General features: G+C 33.6%; 1 protein-coding gene and 2 pseudogenes across 1 annotated transcript; 1 reads left to right on the top strand and 2 right to left on the bottom strand.

The window, feature by feature from the left end:
- Positions 1–3256: 3256 nt before the first annotated feature.
- Positions 3257–4024, bottom strand: LOC120151932 (thioredoxin-like protein CXXS1). Its single transcript, XM_039164241.1, has 3 exons — positions 3814–4024; positions 3621–3743; positions 3257–3496 (listed from the first exon to the last, which is right to left on the bottom strand). Exons 1-3 carry the CDS (start codon positions 3919–3921, stop codon positions 3344–3346), a joined length of 384 nt encoding a protein of 127 aa, XP_039020172.1. The 5' UTR covers positions 3922–4024; the 3' UTR covers positions 3257–3343.
- An 8414-nt stretch (positions 4025–12438) lies between these two features.
- Positions 12439–13412, top strand: LOC120151928 (annotated as a pseudogene).
- A 545-nt stretch (positions 13413–13957) lies between these two features.
- On the bottom strand, positions 13958–15255 carry LOC120151923 (annotated as a pseudogene).
- Between the last annotated feature and the right edge of the window lie 7615 nt (positions 15256–22870).

A 22870-nucleotide genomic window follows, 5' to 3' on the forward strand; every position in this document is an offset into this window, starting at 1 on the left:
AAAAACTAAACATTAACTATGATTTTGAAAAAATTAAAAATTTCAATACTAAAACAGACTAAAACTGATAGTCAGATACTAAAGCGTAATTTACCCTAGTTTTTAACAAGAGTATCACATCATGCATATTATTTATATTATTAATTTTTTAAATTATAATATTAAATTTTGATTTTTAATTTAATGAAAGATGAATAGAAGGAGGATGAGTGAGAACAATCGTCTATTGAACATTTTAATTTACCATGTTTGAACGTCCAATTTTTTCTCTTAAAATTTTTATAAATTATGTCTATTTTTGTCCCTTGAAATTTTATAAATTCTTTCCTTCTTAAAATTTTACAAATTCTCCACCTAATATTAAATCTTGCGTTCGTTCGCGATTTTAATTATATTATTAGATAGTTAAAATTTAATGATATAATAATATTAACAAAACGATACTATTTTAGTACATATATTGATGTCTAAAATAATATCTTCTTATGTATTGGGGGCATTTCATAACCTTGAGGTAGTGGGATCGTGTCCCACGGAGGGCATTTCATAATTTGGATGTCTCTCACGGAAGCTGCTCTCAATCTGGTGTTGGGGGCAGCCTACTATCTTACATCCCCTTACCCCATTACATATGTGAATAAGGGTCAGTTAATTTTTTTTATATATTGAACTTCAACAGTTAATCGATTTCGTCACTAAATTCTTAAATATTTTTGTTTTTTTAAATTGTACTGTTTTGACCGTCATTGTAAGCTAATCATTGGTCATCTTACTAACAATATCAATATCAAAACGTTTGCATTTCATTTATATTTTTCCTTCTAGGATTGATTTCTCATGTAACCCACTCAAAATCGATGAAATTAAACAATTTTTTTTTATCATTTTAGGGATTTAAGGATTTTCTTAAATTTGAAGGATATGGAATGTTTGTTTTAAAATTTGAACGGTGAAAAAAGTAACACCCTGATTTCGGGTTAGTAGTTTTGGGCTAACCCGAGAGAGAGAAATAAATAAACGCGTTAGATTTGCAAGAAGCCTTTGTCCAATTTGTAATGATTTGGGCTTGGATTGAGCCCATTATGATTAAAAATGGTATTTTTGATTTGGGCATGAATGAGGAGGGATCAAAGGCAATTTCCCCTAAACTTGTTAAAAACTAAATTCACATTAAAAGGGATGATGTAAATATGCAGAAACTCCTAATTTTCTTCATCTTTCTTTGTCTTATTTCCATTCTCTTTTTTCTCTATTTTCCTTCTAGTAAATGTTGTCAAATGAGGTATCTTTATAGCCCATTCTTTCTAGTCTGAAATTGTAATTGTAAAGGTAAGCTTTGAAATCATCTTTCTTAGAGTTTCATTTTAAGCCCTCAATCATAGAGTTTGTCTATGGTAGCCATAGAAGAGGTTTAGTGGGAGTATTAGGTTTTAGAACCCTAAGTTGCTCATTTTGATGTTTAGAATCACGTTTCTAGCCTCCTTAAGTCTTTTAGACGAGTTAATAACTCATTCTTTGTTGTTTCTAGTTAGGGAAGTGGGTGAATGCTCAAAGGTAAAGGACAAGGAGAAAGAGGATCTTGGGTAAGCTTGAAGGTGTTTTTTCAGCTTCTAGTTACAAGGTAACACATTTCTAACTCTTCTCTATCAATTGTAGGTCAGTATGTATAGTATTGAAGCTTGTATGGATGTATTAGTCATTTGGGAACACTTTGAGTGATGGCATGAAAATGGATGTTTAGTGAGAGAACAAATTCAAAGGGATTTGTGAGGAGAGCATCGACACTCATCCAAGGAGTATCGATATTGTTCATTGGGAATCGATGCTCGGGAGCTTAGTACCGATACTCAGGGATCTAACCAGATTCCAGTAGCCAAAATTGGTATCGATACTCCCATGAGTATCGATACCGAGAGTAGAGTATCGATACCAAGGTATTTTTCAAAACATCGAATATAATTTTGGTATTGATACTCATGGGAGTATCAATGCTGATGGAAGAGTATCGATACTCTCGGTATAAGTATCGATATTGGAGCATTTTTCAAAACATCAAATATAATTTTGGTACCGATACTGGAGGAAGTATTGATACCCTAGGAAGGGGAGTAACGATACCCAATATGAAGTATCAGTATCATCGTGAATATTTAGGCTGTAAGCCTAGCTTGAGCTAGAAATATGAGAATGTGGTTTTGATGAGGGGAACCTTCCAATAAGCTTACAAATGGAAACCTTAATAATTATGTAATAATATAAAATCTTAACGACTCCGTAAGACTTAAGCCTTGTTTGATGCTCGAGAAATGACAAAGACACTCGATTCACTTTGTACGACGGTTATGTAATAGAGAAAGGATTATCCGTATATATCCAATCTAATGCAATGAAACTTAAAACACTAGTTGGACATTGTGCTAATGCTAAGTGAACCAGACACGTCCTGAGTATTCGAGAAGAGTAGACTAACCTGACCAGGTACGAATGTTTTGTGACCCGGACCTTGCAAGAAAATAAGGGTGTGAGTTCCGTGATGTTATGTGACCCCAAGCTACACCATGATGCTTACTTTTATTGATTATGATAATGTGTCCAAATGTTCATGATCATATTGCTGCATGCTTATATGTTGAATGCATGTAGTATAGTAGGGTTATTTATGTGACACTGAGCTTGTGAGCTCAACGTATAGAATGTGTTTTTATGCATAGGTCCGTAAGTGCCAATTCGAGGAGCTCGTCGCCAAGTTGCAGGACTTTAAGACTCGATCATGTGTTAGAGTATGAGTATTATAGTGGGCATGTACTGTCATAGACTCTTATGTAGAGTCGAGTTGTAACTCTATTTGAATATTATTATTTTGAAGACTATTGTTGGGAAACCTATTATACTTCATATTCTTATTTCTATGTTATCCTAATCAGATTTGTGGATGTGTTTAAAACTATTTCAAAAAAAATGGTTAACCATTTCGTTAGTTCCGTGTGACATTCTTATCCACTAAATTTTTGGATCAAATCAGATTAAGGTGTTACAAAAACATTATTTAGAAAAGATGAATAACCTACTTCAAAAACTAACTTTATCATATGATCATTGAAAGCGAATTGAGTATTAGTATGTCAAACTTTTAAATGATTTTACATCGATGTTTATGTGAATTTTCGTCGATATTTAAGTGAACTCTGTGAAAAACATCTTAAAAAAAGGAATAAGAGAAAAGAGAGCGAAATGAAAAGATAATTAAAGAAAATAATTTATAAACTCAACTTGACTACTTTCTTTAAACCCACCACCAAACGTTTTACATGTTCAATAACGTATAAGACCACAACCACTGGTACTATGCAGCATCAACACCCATGGATTGCACAAACCCATCAACCCTCTTCCTCATCTCTTCCGGATTCCAACCAACGAACTTGTCCACCACAGCACCTCCCCTCATCAACAAAAACGTCGGCATGGCCTTTATCTCCATCCTCTTCGCTACCTCCTAAGTTCCCATTCACAAACAAAGCATTCCAAGTCATGTTCATAGAAAATAGCAAACAAGTAACCATCAACAAAATCGACAGAGAAGATGAAACCTGCAGGTTCAAAGAGGACAAGATTGTTACCTTAACATCGTCAACATCGACAGTGAGGAATAGAACTTGTTGGAAAGTTGAGGCCAGTTCTTCGAAGAAAGGGTTCATGGCCACCGAAGGCATACACCATGAAGCAGTGAAGTGTACAACAATCTAAAGCAACCAAAACAGATCAAAATAAAGAGAGGTGAAAGGTTTTTAGCATGAAAATTGAAGAGCTTACAGGGCAGCCTTGATTTGTAGCTTGGTCGAAATAGAAATCCCAGGATTGAACGGAGTCAACGTTCACAACTCTAGATTTGTTGTGCTGATCCTGTTGTGCCTCCTCCATCTCTTTCTTCCTTGGACGATAATCTTGTTTAATGTATTGTTTTTCTTTTCTTTTCTTTTTTGCTTGAAACAACAGGAGCGTTGCTTTGGAATTTAGACCGAAACGCACATCTGTCTTAAATTCCTTTTAATGTTGGAAAGGCCCACCTCTTTGAACCTTATCTTTAACAAAATTTATAGAAGAATCTGGAACGAAATGACAAGACAAACTTTGGAATTACTCTATGCTACTATAATCTTTATTGATTTCCTTTTTATAACATGTTTCGTCATCTTGATAATTTTGAAGATAAGATAATATCTACTCTTTAAATTTATTATTTTATCAAATAATTCCATTTTCCTCTTCAAAAAGCAATTATGGTGTGATCCATGATATATCTTCCTGGCGAAGTGACTTAACTGGTATACCAATTGGTTTTGTTTTGCGTTCACAATGTCATAGGGAATTCCTGCTATTGAAAAACAATGGGCGATAGCTAAAGGAACAATAAACACTTGATTTACAACAACTGAACAGAATGCAGAACTCGCAACATTCCAAAATCCAAAGGCTTAAAAACTGGTTGCACCCATGGATAACGTACTGCTTTTTCTATCATCCAACGGCTAAAGAAAAGAGTTACTTTATCGACAATTAGTAATTTAACGAGATGATACGAACTGGTCAACTTCAATAATTAAATAAATAACAATTATTTTTACATAGTTTGAGTTCGTATATGTTATCTACATGAATATTTGAATGTTTATTGTCAAATAGTTACGAGTATTCAGAACAAAAATTATTTTGTAATCACCATTATATTGAAGAATCTTTTTATAATATCTTAGTCATTAAGTTTATTCAGGGTGAGTACCTACTCACTTTAAATTTTTTTTTTTATGTTAGTTTATTTTATTATGATGTCTACCTTAAAATTCTATATGTGTTCATATCATACGAAAAATTTATGTTGTTATTGTAGTCTCCACCCTATAAAGTATTTCTGAATTCATCACTAATCAAATATGACATAAAAAAGATAAGATGTAATTACACTTATTAACTAAACATGTCCAAAAATTATAATTTCTTGTTACTAGTGTAATAATATATTTAGGTTAAACTATATCTTTAGCACCTAAACTATCAATTTTGGTATGTTTTAGTACCTAAACTTTTAAAATTTTCAAAATCATACCTAACGTTTAGTTTTTGTTTTGTTTTAATACCTTTGTAACGTCCCGAATCCTGAGTTAGGAATTTTAGACTAACCCAAGAGAGATTTAGATAAGTCCATTAGTTGCAAAGAAGCCTTGGTCCAAGAATTTTTGTGTTTGGGCTTGGGTTGAGCCCATTAAGTTAGGAAAAGGGGTGTTTATAATCTCAGCATGAAAATGGAAGGACCGAATGAGTAATTAACCCATTTATTTGAAACAGGGATGAATTCCCATTAATTGGGATGATATCACTATTTGTTCTCATCTTTTTTCCCTCACTGTTGCTTTGTCTTCTTCCTCTCTTCCTTGGCATCTTCTTTCCTCTCCAAGAACCAACAAAGGTTGAAACTTTAAGAATCCTAAGCATCCTTTGATAATTCTAGGGTAAGAATCATAAACTACTCCTCCTAAGCTTCAAATCCAGCTCTCATTTGCAAGGTTTGGGTGTGTTAATGAAAAACGAGTTTTAGTGGGGTTTATGGGACCATAGGATTTCAGTTCGTTTTGAAGAGATTTGGTTTGTAGAAATCGTTTCTAGTAATTCCCTAATTTCTAAAATGAGTTACAACTCATTTTCATTATTTTGATTAGTGAAAGAGCAATGGGAAAGCTCTAAGGCAAGGAGCAAGGAGAAACTAGTCCTTGGATGAGTTGAGGACGTTTTTCCGCAACTAAGCATCAAGGTAACACGTTTCTAACTTGTCCATACCACATGTATATCATTAGATGTGCATATATGGTTAGTTAAGTTCATGAAACATGCTAGAGTAAATCCATGGTAAATTTTGCATTTGATGTTTATAAGCATGAAATGTGACTCCTTTTGACCTCTAAGACCTTAAACAAAACTCTAATAACATTTTCTAGTCTTAGGGGAGTGAATAGGTGAGTTTAATATGCAATTTTGTGCCCAAAACATGGCACTTCAGGTCGTCAGTGTCGGTACTAAAACAATACTACCGATACTTCTCTTCGAGCAGTGTAAAAGCAAAGGCAATCTGTGAGGGTAATATTGATACTTTCTCAAGGAGTATCGATACTTGTGGTTTGATCTCAATACTCAAAGGGGGTGGTTTCGATAACAGGATTCTAGTGTGCAATTTTGGTATCGATACTCATGGGAGTATCAATACCAATGGTAAAATATTGATACTCCCCATAGGGGTATCTATAATGGGATATTTTTCAAAACATCGAAGCCATTTTTGGTATCAATACTCGGGGTAGTATCGATACCCACAAATAGGAGTATCGATAATCCCATAAGAGTAACGATATTGAAGGTTTTTCCCAAACATCAAAGCTATTTTTTATATTGATACTCACCCAAGTGTCAGTATCGATATTGCTGGCACAATATCGATACCATCGTCATGTTTTGGGCAGTTTGGTTCTTTTGGTTTGCGTGTTCGTATTTGGGTGTTTTGAGGTTGTATAAGCTTTAAGTACTCAATGCAAGTGAAAACAATCAAGTTAACTGGAATCACACCTAGAAATCAAGCAAATTAGGATGACATAAGATTGGCCTTTGTTTGACGCTCGAGAAACGGTTAGGACACCTGAGTTACTATGGTATTATGACGATCACCCTTTATGTGAAATATCTGGATATTCTTTGATCAGGTACGCATCCGGTACACATAAAATTTCAAATGGTACCCAATGCTCTGGAGCCTATATGTGGGTTCGGGATGTGAGCTTTCGATGCACATAAAATTCCAATCCTCACCCCGAAACTCTTTAGTAGGTGAGATAGACTAGGGAGATATGATTTGATGCACGTAAAATTCCAGTTCTTACCCTAAAACTATTCCGTTTCAAGGTATGATGGCATGTTGTCCGATATGCACATAAAATTCCTCCGACCACATCGTTAGACCTATCTCATGTTTGTTGATGTACTTTTGCATACCCATGGCTTTATGCATCGGCGTGTTCATGTAATGGATTTATATAGTATTGCATAATGCATAGTTATTGTAACAACCCAACCCGTACCTGACCCGAATACGAGTCTGAGATGTCACATTGACTTTTAAAACGATATTCTTATAAAATATCAAAACATTTGAACTTTTTTTTTAGAAAATGCAATAATATTCTATTAAATTATGCTTCATTATAAAAAATTTGAAAAAATTACGTATTTATGAACAGTACTATACAATATGAACACCATACTCTTGAACTTATTCTTGAACTCTTCTACAATTCTAACCACATCATTTGATCTTTTAATGTTCTTATGGTGATATTTTTCCACCATACTCTAGCTTGCCCACGTAGTAACGAACTTCTCATTTTAACTTCTCCACTTTGGAGAAATGAAAACCTTCTAATATCATCTTCATATCATTTAACCCAAAGGTCTGTAACAACAAAACCTTCCTCAAATTCACCCTTGCACTCGGGTGCTCTTAACCTTTTTAACTATTTCGATATATTCATTCTATGAATTAAAGAATTATAAAATTGAAAACACTTCATAATATTATTCAACATCATGAAACATTCTATATTCTTATACAGGCACTCCCTGAGGTGTTCGTTTTTCTCCCTGCCTGGCCAGGGCAGGTGAATTCCTATTACCTTCAGGTATATCACCTTCCGCTTCACTTTGGAAGCTCTCATATATTCATGTGCTCATATCATTTCTTCTATCACACATCAAGTATGCATATGATCATCCAATTCATATCATATAACATATGTCATTTGCATATGTTCACATATCATCTATCGTATCATATAAACATATATATCTTATAAATCATTCTCAGATATTCACTTATCTTATATAACATAACAATTTAACTCTATTAACAAGACAACACACTCCTTACCCTATCAAATCAGAAATTTTCCACTGTGTTGCCATATATACTTTTTAAAACACTTTTGACTTCGTTTTTAGCCTAGAATCGGCTAAACCGTAGCTCTTATACCATTAAATGTAACACCTCAACCCGTACCCGACCCGAATACGAGTCTGAGACATTTGAACTTTTTTTTAGAAAATGCAATAATATTATATTAAATTATGCTTCATTATAAAAAATTTAAAAAAATACGTATTTATGAACATCACTATATGGTATGAACAGTACCATGAACAGTGAAAAATTTCGAATATCAATTGTGTATCGATGCACTGCTACAGTGTATCGATGCACTGCTACAGTGCATCGATGTACTGCTACAGTACTTTCGTAAAACGTTCATAAAACTCGTAAAAATTTACCGTTCATTATTATACATTTTCCATTTGCATAAACACGTTTAAAACATTACAAAACTCTATCATATGACTTTAACAAAATAGATTAAAACATATCGTATTCAAACCTTTATTTACATGCCAACCACTATCATTATTACAAAATGCATATTATTCAATTATCTTCTGATCTGATCTTTGGAAAGGAGAAACTGACATGTCTTGCATAACTTTTATCAATCTCCCTCTTCTCGAAACCTACGCGTGAAACAATCACACGCTAAGTCTTTGAGTTAGTGAGGCATATAAAACATATAATAGAAATTATAGAACATTTCACATAACAGAATGCATACCTGTACATATACCATCATTAATACACATCATATAATTCATGTAATACAGTTCATATAACTAAAAACTTATATCCTTTCATATAACGAATACATGAATCTTGTAATTTATTCCAGATAACAAATCACATATACATATAGAATTCAGTATATTTTATTTAATCTCTTTATTAGCCTATGTACACCTATGAGAACTTAAGGTATGTTAGTACATTGAGATTGTGCACCACTATGTTGTCACTACAACTCGTATAAATATCCCAAAAGACCTATCCAAAGGTCATACAAAACCTCGGCAACTGTCCATAGGTCCCAAAGAACCTAGGTAAGCTGCCCATATGTTCCTTAGAACATAGGTATACTGTCCATATGTCCCGAAAGACATAGGTAATTCTGTCCATATGTTCCGTAGAACATAGGTATACTGTCCATATGTCCCGAAATACATATGTAATTCTGTCCATGTGTTCCGTAGAACATAGGTAAACCCTCGACTCTTGGCATGCCAACTATACCACTAGCTCTCATATCACATAACATGGGCATTATCATTTATATCATTTCACATATTCACCTGCACATTTCACTTTTCATATGATTTCATAATCATATGTCACTTGTCTTATAACACTTCTTTTGTGTTCATATGAAATGTAAATCATTGTCATTTCACATACACACTCATATAATCAAGCATACATACATTTCATGTCATTCATTTCATTCTCTATATCCTTATCACATAGCTTATTTTATTTCTCATGTTCTCATGTAAGCACATATATCAGGTCTTGTTTACTTATGTTCACATATTCACATCACTTATTCATATCATCTCTGTCTTAATTCCATATTTCTCATTTTCTGTCACATATCACATGTGCATATAATCACGTAGTTTACTTTCATGTAATTCATGTCACTTATGTTCACATAGCTCGTATCACTTTACATGGTTTCACATAAACATATATATACATCACATAGCACCTATAAGCTCATATATTTCATAGTTCTTTCACATAGCTCACTATCATATTTTCATATCATATATCTTATAATAAATTCTTATATAATCTCTTGTTTCCTTTCTACCTATTCACAATCACACTAGCATATACTCATACAAATCATGTCACACATACAATAACATAAGTACAATTTAAATTACACTCACCTTAGCCTTGCTTTGATTCAATCCTAATTCTTTGATTGTTCCAGAACTTGTTTAGGCTCAATATCTACATAAACATAATTTCTGAGACAATTGTCAAAAGCCTAAACCTTATAACTTGGTATTAATAACTTAGACTAATTTAATGAACCAAAATTCCATTTTTCCTTTAGGGGTGTATCGATGCACTATGGGTGCATGGATAGACAAAATAGCTTCGAAATTTCCATGCATCAATGCACCCATTAATGCATCGATGCAACTTCAAAATTTATCTTAGTGCATCGGTACACACTCATAGTGCATCGATGCACCTGCCCAGAATAGGCTATTTCATCCGAAAATCATCAACACTTCAACCAAATTTTCATGTATAAAATCCTTATTATGCTACTAAATTCATCTATAACAACTTTAAAAAATTCCTATCATTCTAACATCTTATAATCTTCCATATTTCATCCAAATTCTTAAGGCTAAGAATCATACCAAATTTTACATGTTATCCAAACTTCCTTCTAACACTTCTAACTTCTTATTCTCATAGATGACAAGTCAAATTCATCCTCCAAATTCATTTAAACCTTCTTATTCAAAATTTCACTTAAAAACCCATTTTCTTTAATCTGTTATAACTTCCTCATCTTTTGATTTTAAGACAAATTAAGCTTTCCTTAAGCTTAATTATCATCTAAGGATCAAAACTCAACCTTTAATTCAACAAATAATCAACTAATTAAGAAACTTACATTTGCTTGTATGCTCCACGGTGGAGAAGAGAAGAAGATGAAGAAGATGAGAGAATTGTGTGGAATCACAATGGATTCCACGTGGGTTTCCCTTATCTTATAAGGGAAATAATAATCTTTCATGTCAAATAACCATTTTACCCTTTAATTCTTTTGATAATTACTAACAACTTTAAGGAAATATCTCCACATAAATCATTGAACTATTGAACTTTTATCACCAAATTCTAAAATTTTACAATTTAATCACTAACCCAGTATTGAGGATGTTACAGTTATTATCGTGGCACTGAGCTTGTGAGTTCAGCATAGGTAATATGTTTCCATGCGCAAGTCAGTAAAGGATCAACGAGGAGTCTATCGTACAAATACATTCCACATCAGTCATTTTAGAGAATGTCTTGAGTCTATTAGAGGGCATGTATTTATGTGGACCTTGTATATTATTCGAGTCATAACTCTATTTTGATTTAAACTCAGTGACTGTATTTGTATTATTGGGAGACTCTTGTACTTTGTAAACTTTGATTATGATTTCGTTTCACGTTATTATGAAAGATTATTGATGTTTTACAAATGTTTTGAAAGAAATTTTTGGGTTGACCATTTCGATGGTTATGTGTGGCATCTTAATCCATGGATCTTTTGGTCGGACTAGATTAGGGTGTTACAACCTTGACGTTAAAGACCGTTATGTGGTACTTTTTTATGGGTAAATTGCATCATTCATCGCTCAACCATCTTCTCACACTTATTTTGGTCACTGAAGTTTAATTTCTTAATTTAATTACTTTACTTTCAAATTACTCCTAATTTAATCACTGAAGTTTAATTTTTTTTAATTTAATTACTTAATTTTCAAATTACTTCTAATTTAATCATCGAGGTTTAATTTTTTTAAATTAATTACTTAACTTTCAAATTACTCATATTTTAATCATTCTAACTTTCAAATTTATTTTTTATTTTTAATTATATATAATAAAATAAAAATAAAAATGTCATGTCTAAAAAATTATTAATAAAATAAATTAGAGTGATTAAAATATGAACAATTTGAAAGTTGAGTAATTAAATTGAAAGTTTTCAAACTTTACTACCAAAATAGGAGTGAGAAGATAGTTGAATGATGAATAATATAATTTACACACAAAAATTATAATGTCGTTAAGTTTTAACAGCAATGTACTAAAACAAATCAAAAATTAAACATTAAGTATGATTTTGAAAAAAATTAAAAGTTACCAAACTGAAACAAAATCAATAATTTAGATACTACATCATAATTTACCCTTATATTTATTTATTAATTATATTACGGTTTCCAGATACACTCTAAAAATAGTAATGAAAATTGATAATGAAAATTGATAGTCTCTTCAATGTAAACTTTAAAAAAGGTATAATGATATATAAAAAAAAATTCTTCAATTTTTTTTTCAAATGTAATCTTAATTTTTTTATAGTTTAAATCGTACTATTTTAAAAATTTTCTAAATATTTTTTATGAAGAATTCGTATATAAATATACTAATTTTGTGTTTGATCATTAAATGATAATTTTTAATAACTCTATTAAAAGACAAGATACGAAGAAATAAAAGAAAATCCCGATTTGCAGAGTCCACATGTCAGAACACGAGCCAGGTCACCATGAAACGCAATCCGACGTGTCTAATGCAAAGAATCATCCACTCCCATACGTCTAAGATCAATTGGTTAAGACAACATCCAATTACCCAAAGTGGAAAATTGCAGATAAGGTGTCTCAAACCGGAACCAATCTACATCACAGAAAATAAAAGAAAAACTTGAAAAGGGGAGGGGGGGGGGGAGGGAGCTCAACGACACCATCAAATCTACACTTGGCTCATTCAGATTGGGAAAAAGAAAATCATGGGTTGTGGACTGTGGTGATGGCACAGGCAATGGCATCGATGATCGATTTCAGTGGCTCTTCACAGGCTGTCCTGGAGGGCAGCCTTGCTCAACTCAGTGGCCAAACCCGCTTCAACATTGCTAGAAACAACCGAGTGGCTGTGGGTAGGCCTGGTTTCACTGTCAGAGCCCATCAGGCACCGGCTGAACCAGAGACCGGACGCAGAGCCTTGCTGGGTCTTGTTGCTGCTGGTATAGTCGCTGGTTCCTTTGTTCAAGCTGTGCTTGCCGATGCAAGAAGCATCAAGGTTGGCCCGCCTCCCCCACCTTCCGGTGGCTTGCGTAAGTCATTGATTCTCTTCAATTTGTACAGATTTTAAGCATGTTCAAATTCAGTAATTTGATGAACAAATCAGAATTTTGGCAGCTGGAACTCTGAACTCGGATGAGCCAAGAGACCTTGATCTGCCATACAAAAACAGGTTCTTCCTCCAACCACTTACTCCGGCTCAGGCTGCACAGAGAGCAAAGGAGTCAGCCAAGGACATTGTGGGTGTCAAGAGCTTGATTGACAAAAAGGCCTGGCCTTATGTCATGAATGATCTCCGTCTCAAGGCGGAGTATCTCCGTTATGACCTCAACAGTCATTGATCCCAAGCCCAAAGATGAGAAGAAAGCTCTAAAGGAACTTACTAAGAAGCTCTTCAATACCATTGACGATGTAAGTTTCAAAGTTTTTCCTTCAGGTATGCTAAACTATCATGAATTTCTGATGTGGAACTTATTTTTCTTACAGCTTGATCATGCAGCCAAGATAAAGAGCAGCCCTGAAGCAGAGAAGTATTACGCTGAGACTGTATCTAGTTTGAACGAAGTTCTTGCCAAGCTTGGCTAAGAGAATGGTGAGTTGTATTTTGATGTAAGATAACCTTGTTCATCGTTTCTAGAGACACTTTCATTCCTATGCTATCTGAAGGAACCTCTATCTATTAACGAAATTAAAATCTCTATTGTCAACTCGAATAAAAGATCTTAGCTTCAGGTTAAAAGATGGAGGAATAGCCAATCAATTTAAGCTTTAATAGTAAGCAAGACACGTCTAGCTTTATGAGTAAACCAGCCATCATTCATCAACCCATCAGTTAATAGGCACAGGAGAAGAACCACCAAGTATCACTCAAGTAACACATAATATGAAAAGGGCTAATGCTATTTTCCAGTTTCTTCGATTTGATATTGAGATTGCAAAGATGAAAAGCAATGTGATCACAAAACAGAGCTAATATAAAATACCAACTGCATAACAGAGATTATTATCAAAGTTTTAGTTTCAAGATTTAATTCAACTCATAACTTTGGGGTTTGATACCGAAAGCTAAAGGTTATAGCAGATAATAAATAAGAGAACATAAAGTATATAAAGAAAATCACTGATAAGAAAACATATCAATATCATCTCCACCACTACCATGAAAATAGTTCTGACTGCAAGTGGTAAAAAACTACTTGCTTTTAGATACTCGTTCAGATTCAATTAATTAAAATGATAAAATACAATAGCATTGGTAAAACCTGCCACTACTCTGCGGGCATATTCAGCTTATAACGACAGTAACTATTTGATTCCGCAAGCTTCACAAGTTCCTTTGCATCTTCAATCTTGGAGGCTTCAACCAAGGCATCCACCACTCGCTGCAACAATGCAGCACCAACCAATTTTTTCCTATCAAGAATCTCCTTGCACAGCTCAATGGCAAAACTCAAATCACCCTTCTCACAAACGAATGGGACCAATATCGAAAATGTCAGCTTATCCGGTGCACAGTCACTTTTCCCTATTTGACTAAAACACTCTTTAGCTTCTTCCAATTTTCCCTCATTAACGAACCCTCTAATCATAAAATTGAAAGTAAACACATCAAGTTTAACTCCTTTACTCCTCATTTCTTCAACCAAGTTAACTGCCTCTTTCATTCTCTTTTCGGCAGCAAATCCGAGCAACTTCGCATTATAACTCCTAAGATCAGGCTCCACATTTTTCTCCACCATTTTACCCCATATCTTCTCCCATCATCAAACCTTCCATTCTTGAAAAAATAATATAAAAGCGTGTTAAAAGTAATCACATCCGGCTGCACACCCTTCTTCTCCATCTCATCGAGCATCAATCTAGCAGAATCCGAAGAACCCATCTCACAAAAAGCCTTAATAACCGTATTATAAGAAACCAAATCTGGCACAATTGACAACTTCTCTGGCAACTCCTTGAAAAACACATCAACCTTATCAAACTTTTTGGCATTCACGCAAGCTCCCATAAGAGCATTGAAAGACAACAATCCTCTATTTGGCATTTCATCAAACACCTTGTAAGCTTGCTCAAACATGCCTGATCTCCCATACAAACGGATTAATCTAGCAGCGAAACCTTCTTTCGAAATATCTTGGTATTTCTTTTGATCTTCGAGGATTTCTTCGATCCATTGGAAGCGTCCAGCTGAAGCAAGGCGGCGAACGATATTTTCATAGATGCCGGTTCGTGCGCGGAAGCGACTGTACTCGCTGGATTTTTTGAATTTTTCAACGAGACGCTTGAGGTCGCGCTCTTTGTAGAGTTCAGCAGCGGCTTTTCGAACGTTGTCCGGCTGTGGCGTTGGTGTGGTGGAGAAGGTGCGGCGGAGGAAGCGAGTTAAAGATGACATTTTTAGGGGTTTGAAGTCGCCAGTAGCTGTAGTAGGGTCTTAGTGTGAGGGTTAAAGCGCGAGAAGCTTTTCGGTTCTTTAGGTTATTCATCTATTTTGATCATGTACGAATTTTAAACACATGCTGATTTGTACTTATCACGTAAAACTTTATTTTTAAAATTATATTTAATATTAATTTTTTATTTTAATTACTTTTCATTAAAATTTAATTATTGATTTAACAAAAATTACAATATAAAAATAATATAATAATTTTAATCCTCAATTGACAGATAACATAAAGTCAATTGCATCCACACATTTGAACAAGTTTCACCTAGATTTCTTCAACGACTAATACAAACAACTAAAATTAATATCCATCGTAGTCTGTTTCGGGTTGTTCTAGTGATGTAGTTCCCGGCTGTTGTTCTTGTTGTTCATGGGTTCATGTTGGATCTTCTTCCATCTCAAGGTTCACTCTTTTTTCCTCTACTTAGGATTAGAGAAGTTTTTTAATAAAGTCCTTGAGGTGATGTACTTAGTGATTTCTAATGCAAAGTAACCATTTAAAAAAAAAAAATCATGGATCTAATGGTTATATACAGTTAAGTAAAATCCGGAAAATTTGACATCTTAAAGAAAAGAGTGAAATTCCAACCATTCAAAAAAGGCTTAATACCAAAATAACAACCTAAACTATACCGATTTTCTCAAATAGGTATCTAATCTAATTTTCGTCTTATCCAGGTGCCTAACGTTACAACCGTTACCCGTTTAGGTGCCCAAGTCATCAACGGCGTTAATTTTCACCGTTAAGTGACTCGTGTCACAATATGATGACTTTGAAATTTATTTTTTTAAATAAAATATTAAAAATAATATGATACCTATTAAAAAAACACTAACTTTTCTCATATTATAAAACAACCCAAAAATCCTAACCTTAATACGCCACCGCGCCCTTTCCTACCACCGCAACTGACATATCCCCTGCTGTCCTCCTACTCATACACCGTTGTATTTTTCATTGATTGGCCGTCGAAATCATGTGGAATCGCAATTTTCATCCTAGGGTTTGAATGGTTTAAAATGTTGATTTGTCGTCGATAAACCGTCGATCGGTCACAATTTCATGGGTGGTTTTTGGTCGCCAGGGGGAGGGGAGGTTGAGTGGAGCTTCGTCAACGGCAAAAGGCGGTGGTCGGAGTGGGTTTAAGGGTTGAAATGAAGGTTTTCAAAGTTTTGGGTTTATTTCAAAATTTGTGTTTTCTATTTTCTAAACAATATATAATTTTAATTTTTAATTACACTCAATATCTATCATTTTTTAATCTTAAATTAAACTCTTGTACAGAACTTCCCTACATTATTCACGAAGAACAACACCTAAATCATGAGCGAATAAAACTGAACTTCGCAGAAAAAAGAATCCCAACAAATTTGAGTGTAAAAGGTGTTCGATCATTTGCAAAAGATGGTAAGGACGAGGGCATTTTTAAATCAATAACCCTTTTTTATTATTTTATTAAAAATAATTCCCAATCAGTATTATTTAGATGAATCTTGAGTCCTGCAAAACGTGAGATCGGTGAAAATTTTAATTTATTGCTGGGCTATATCAAAATAAACTTGCTTCTTGCATAAAGCGAGTTACATGCATTTTCTAACCCACGATACAAGAGTTTATAGGTATGTTCGAGGTGTTTTTTTCAAGTTGTAAATTGAAATTTTTCATAATTTATAAGTTTATAGGCGTAGTATTAGAACTTATCTTTCAATTAAGGTTAATATTGGCTCATACGAGACATTGTAAACAAGGTAAAAATAGCATTAAAAATGATTCTAAAGCTTGGTTTTGCTTAAGAAGAACAAGTTGTGGTTTAATAGGTATGTTCGAGGAGTTTTACCGGAAAGTTAATCGGAATATTTTTGTAACTTTTAGGTTTAGAAGTGTAGTATTAAAACTTATATTTTGGTTGAGACTGATATTGATACATATAAGATATTATAAATCAGGTAAAATTCACGTTGAAAATTATTTCAAAACTTGATTTTTTACATAAAGAACAAACTAAAATAACTTAATAGACATGTTCAAGAGATTGTTCCAAGAAATTAATCGTAAAATTTCAGAAGTTTTTTCGTCGGATGGATATCGTGTCACGCAGAAAATAAAGTTTTTATACCCGTTTTACGGGACATGGGCGATTTAAGGGTCATCTTTCAGATAAAGTTGAACAGGACTCATTCTTGTAATTATTAATTAAATAATTAAAAAAGGATGTTGAGGAAACAAGACCAAGGACGAGGAATGATGGGTGGCTGCTGCCGAGTCTCATCATGTACCTAATAATTCACATAAGAAAGAAGTGTCTGAATTTTTTATTTCCTCTTGTCTTTAAATTTGTTTTCTTGCTAGATGTACTTCGGGCAAATAATGCAAATATGTCATTTAGAAAAGACACGTGGGAGTTTGTGTAAGAAAACATTATCTTTAATACATGCAGAAATATCAACAATTTTTGGATTATAGATTCATTAGCCATTTAAAAGTAAAGTTTTGCTTCCCCCTCTTCGTTAAGTAAGAATTGTTTAGTAAAATATGCACGAAAAATGAAAAATACCGAGATAAATGCTGTATAAATCGTTTTATGGTGATTTGATTATTTATGAATTTTATTAAAATTTAGAGTTATGTTTGTCGTTTTGATTATATAACGATGGAATATCATTGGCCCGAAAATGTGACATCTCTTTGGTTGATTTGCCTTAGTGTCTTAGAGTTCGATTTCAGGGTCATTTTCGCTGGAAAAAAATGCTTTAATCAGAATATATCACTTTTAAAATATGTACTTAATAAAAGAAAAATATTAGCGGGTCAAACAGTAGTAGTTTGAGTAGGAATTGAAAAGTAATCCAAGTAAAATTGGCTCATTATCATAGGCGGAGTAATTATTTAGTCTAGTATGACTAGAGATGGCAACGGGTCAGTTTTTTGCCAGTAAGACCTGACTCGAAAATCTACATCTTTCACTCGAATTCGACTCGATCTGAAAAATATATATTATCCATCGACTCCGACCCGACTCGACTCAATATAAAACAAGGACTTAATTAAAAAAAAAATTAAGAAAGTTACATTATTATCCTCGGCTCAAGTTGAAGTTTTTTCACCCTCCACCCGAAACTGACCCTTCATCACCTCTAAAAAAAATATGACCTGACATGACCTGAACCCGAATTTTTTTAAAAAAAATTCGACCCTATCGGGTTGGGTCGGAACCGTTGGATTTTGGTTAAATTTCCATCTTTAAGTACATCACAAGAGACTTTATTTTGGGAATTACGACAATTTCTACAGTGTTGGGGAACCGTAGAGTTTAATATTTTATTATATTTCTTGGAACTCATTATGTCCACGTGACGAGTTCCATTAAAATGTTATTTTTTAAAATTTAGAAAAAAAAATCATAATAATTATTTAAAAGATCATGAAACTAATCATGTAGACGTGATGAGTTCATTTGGATTTAAAAAAAACTAGTCGTTTATAACCGTTAGACAATAGAATGTTTTAAATGGATAAGAAACTCTTCATGTGAGAGTGGCTAGTTCCAACGGTTATATTGATAATTTTTTTATATAAATAGGAATGTGATGAGTTGATAGAGTTTATATGAGAAATGAGAGAAAAAGTCTTGAAAATCAAATCATGTATTTGTGGAAAAAATTATTATGATTTCCCAAAGGATCTTTTTGGGTCCGACGAATGGGACTTCTACGATTCGGATTCAAGCTCATCTTTAGATAAGGAGTGGGTAAAAGAGGAGATAAAGTTGATACTTGATGAACATAAGGAAAGTAGGAAACTTGAAGTAGAGAATAAGGAGACAAAAATAAAGAAGAAGAATAACAAGAAGAAGAAGAAGAAGTATGACGACTTACTAATCCAACATAGCAAATGACATATAGAGAGGCATGAAAAAATATAAATATTAGTATAAAAGTTGAGAAAAAAAAAAGAAGACAAAAAGTTGATTTTTATGTTGAAAAATATTTTAAATATATGTATGAATTTGAGTTTAGTAATAAAATAAATATTTTGTTAGTTAAAAGTTTTAATGAATAGTTTGCAATTATGTATAAAAAGTTGAAACAAGGATGTTCAAAATTTAAAAAGATGAAGTGGAAGATAAAAAATTAGAGAACTACATAAACGGAGTAAAAATATATAACTAAAACCATGAATTAAACACAATTACGAATGTTTTATCAACCAGGTTGATATTTAGAAAGATTTGGGTATGCTTTCTATTGTAGCTTTTATCCCGTAGTGGCCACAAAACTTCGGTAGACCTTGCTCTTGTTGAGGATCATCCGTATCAATATGAATTCGACTAGATTCATGTCGACTCTTCAACTTCCTACGTAATTCTGGATTTGACAATCATTATACAAAATAGTTGGTGGCCAATAAACATCATTTGGAAGATACTTAAACTCACACGAGGGAAATAATATGGCTGAAGAAGTTGATGGCTCTTACTATCTCACACGTTGATGGCTGAAGAAGTTCAAGATTTGCTAGCGCGTCTCTATTTCATGGCTAAAGAGGTCGGCAATGTCCTCTAGCCGACCACCACTATTGTAGCACCGGAGCTTCGTTCTACTGATAATATGGTTGATCGACTTTTTGCTACAGGAACTTTTTATGTTGATGCTGTGATCCTAGTTTTCTGTAGTATCTGGGGAACTTCACTAGTTTCTTCTATAGTGGTGCTGGGACATTTTGAACATGTATTGTGTTGCATCAGGAAAACAAGTGAATTTTTCAAAGTCTAGTGTTTACTTTGGTGCCCACACTACTCCTACCGAGTGTACAACATTGAGTGTTATTCTAGGAGTGATGATGATTGATGAACTAGGCAAGTATTTAGGAACACCATTTGTTGTTGGTCGTAACAAAATCGAGGCCTTTGGCTTTCTAAAAGACAAACTTCTGTCCTGAGTCCGTAGTTGGATGAAGCATCTTCTTTCATATGGTGGTCGGGCGGTTTATATTCGATCGGTTGGGCAGGCAATTCTGGTATATCCTAGGGGGTGTTATCTTCTCCCGAGAGAATCGTTGCTGATATGGAATCCGTTCTTCGGTCTTATTGGTGGTCGGGCAGTCCTTCTAAGCGCTGATGGTTCATGGTAGCTTGGAACAATATTTGTCTGCTAAAACATCTTGGGGCACTTGGATTTCGGGATATTTCGAAATTTAATCCAGCCTTACTCGGGAAACATGTGTGGCGATGTATTTATTCCCCTACTAGCCTTCTCACGTGAGTGTTAAGCTCTAAATATTTTCCATCGAGTTGTATTTTTACTCTCACTTGGGAATACGCCCTTCATTTACATGGCAAAGAATATATTCAGCCATGCAGGCACTTCAAGCTGGGTTTCATTGGCGAACAGGTCAAAACAGCAACACGTGAATGTTTGTTGATCGTGGGGATCCTCTAACTTCATCCGGCTTGACTTAAGTTATATTGATAGTATTGTCGACCCTATTCGATGCGGTAAATTTATGTTACTAAATGAGCCACGGTGGAATGATGCATTGATTTCATTAGTTTTCAGACAACGAGATATTGTTACAATTCTTGCGTGCCCCATTACGACAACAATAAGAGATGTTCTCATCTGGTCTGGCCATTCATCGCCTTGACTTTTTAATGATATGTCGCATCAAAACGACTTTCTATTGATATCTGAATGAAAAACCTTTTTTTTTTCCTTTTGATGATATATCACCTTATTTTTTATCTTTCCAGTGCTTATTTAATAATTGATAAATCATACCTTATCACAATAATTTTACCATGATTTTTTTAGTGATGTGTCAACTCAAAATGACTTTTCAGTAATATTTGAATTCAAAACATCATTCTTTTAGTGATATATCATCTCATTTTTTAACTTGTTGACCATATTTAATAATTGATCAGATCATATCATAATAATTTCTCCATCACTTTTCAATGATATTTGAATGAAAAACGTCTATATTCATGCCTATATGAGAGGCATAATTTCATTGTTCAAATCTCGATTTTGAAGATTTCCATGACAATATATTCAACAATAATTTATTGTGAGAAAAAAATCTTTCACCATCTCCTTCAATGGAGACATTTGACTTTTCAACTTAGTGATGAATATTTTAGACAAGGTTGGAGCTAATGAAGATTCAACACTTTCTTTATTAGAGTTCAAGTTTCCAACCTCTTTGGTTCCACAGCTATTATCAATGGGCTATTTGAGCAAAGATGTTATATTTCGAACAATTATTGACACATACATTACCAATTCGGTTAGTAATATTGAGTTATTTGTTGATTATCATAAGCAAGCAACAACTCATTCCATATAAAAAATAAAATCTCAATACGCATCCGTCAATATAGAAGTTGGAATTCAAGAACTTGAACTATTTATATATAGAAGGAAACAAGAGAAAGAATGGAGAATTAAAAAACTTAGCATTTGACGAGTCAAATAACTACGAAGATTAAGATGTGGGGATAACGACTTAATACTTCTATTGTATTGTTATGTAATGTAGGAGTTAATGCTTTTTAATGTGATGTAATATAATATAGGAGTTAATGTTTCTAATGTAATGTAAGAGTTAATGTTTCTAATGTAATGTATGAGTTAATGCTTCTAACGTAAAACTTAGTAGTTTTTATTTAGTAAAAATTATCAATACGACCGTTGGAACTCATCACTCCCACATGATGAGTTCCTTGTCAATTTAAAACATGCCAGTTGTCCAACGTCTATAAAAGGCTATTTTTTAAATCAAAAGAATCTTGTCACACCAAAATGACGAATTCCATTCTTTTAATAATTATTATAAAAAATAAAATTTCTAAATTAAAAAAGTAATATTTTAATGGAACTCATCATGTAGGCATAACGAGTTTCACGAAATATAATAAAATATTATACCACACGGGATCCACATACCTAGGTCCATTAAAATATTTTTTTTTGGGGAACTCGTCATGCCAACACTGTAAAAATTATCATAGTTTCCAAAATAAAGTCTCTTGTGCCGTATTAGATAATTAACCCACCTACTCTAATGGGCCAAATTTGCCTAGCAATCAACAAGCCAGTCCAAAGCCTAAACAACATCTCGGCCTACTTCATAGCCTGTAACCTTTCTTGTCCATTCGGGCTCATAATATTTAGGCCCATGTCTTTCCCGGTATGGTCAAACACCGAATGCAAAATGTGATCGAGTGAAGTCTACAAGCTTTCAACGGACTCTTTAAGGTAATCATACCTACATTAGCACTCTCTGATTTGATCATATCAGCTATTCCTACTCAACGAGTCTAACTAGATGCACCGATTTTCTCCTCGGAAATGACCAAATCCAATGCGAATCTTCAATATGGAATTGAGTCTAAAATACGATGACTGAATCTGCATTGTGCGTTGACAAAAATGTAACTCAAAAGCTTTCATTATGTCTATGCTTCACCACTTTACAAAGATTAGGTTCATGTTACATCACGACACACACTAGCAGTTCAACAAGTCAATAAAAAGCCTAACTACATACGTCAACGATAGAGATGTTTAGCATCTCTAGTGGGTGTTCAATATGAATAAATTAATTTATGATCCGAG

This window comes from Hibiscus syriacus, unplaced genomic scaffold, assembly GCF_006381635.1.
Source record: "Hibiscus syriacus cultivar Baekdansim isolate YM2019G1 unplaced genomic scaffold, ASM638163v2 tig00111070_pilon, whole genome shotgun sequence".
In the NCBI taxonomy this organism is placed as follows: domain Eukaryota; kingdom Viridiplantae; phylum Streptophyta; class Magnoliopsida; order Malvales; family Malvaceae; genus Hibiscus; species Hibiscus syriacus.

What these genes read in the sequence shown, in the direction of transcription:
- LOC120151932 (XM_039164241.1), bottom strand. Translation starts at nt 3,921, where the DNA reads ATGGAGGAGGCACAACAGGATCAGCACAACAAATCTAGAGTTGTGAAC. An exon ending in CTACAAATCAAGGCTGCCCT is followed by an intron (nt 3,744 to 3,813) that starts GTAAGCTCTTCA and finishes TGGTTGCTTTAG; the next exon opens with ATTGTTGTACACTTCACTGC. An exon ending in TCGATGTTGACGATGTTAAG is followed by an intron (nt 3,497 to 3,620) that starts GTAACAATCTTG and finishes ATGGGAACTTAG; the next exon opens with GAGGTAGCGAAGAGGATGGA.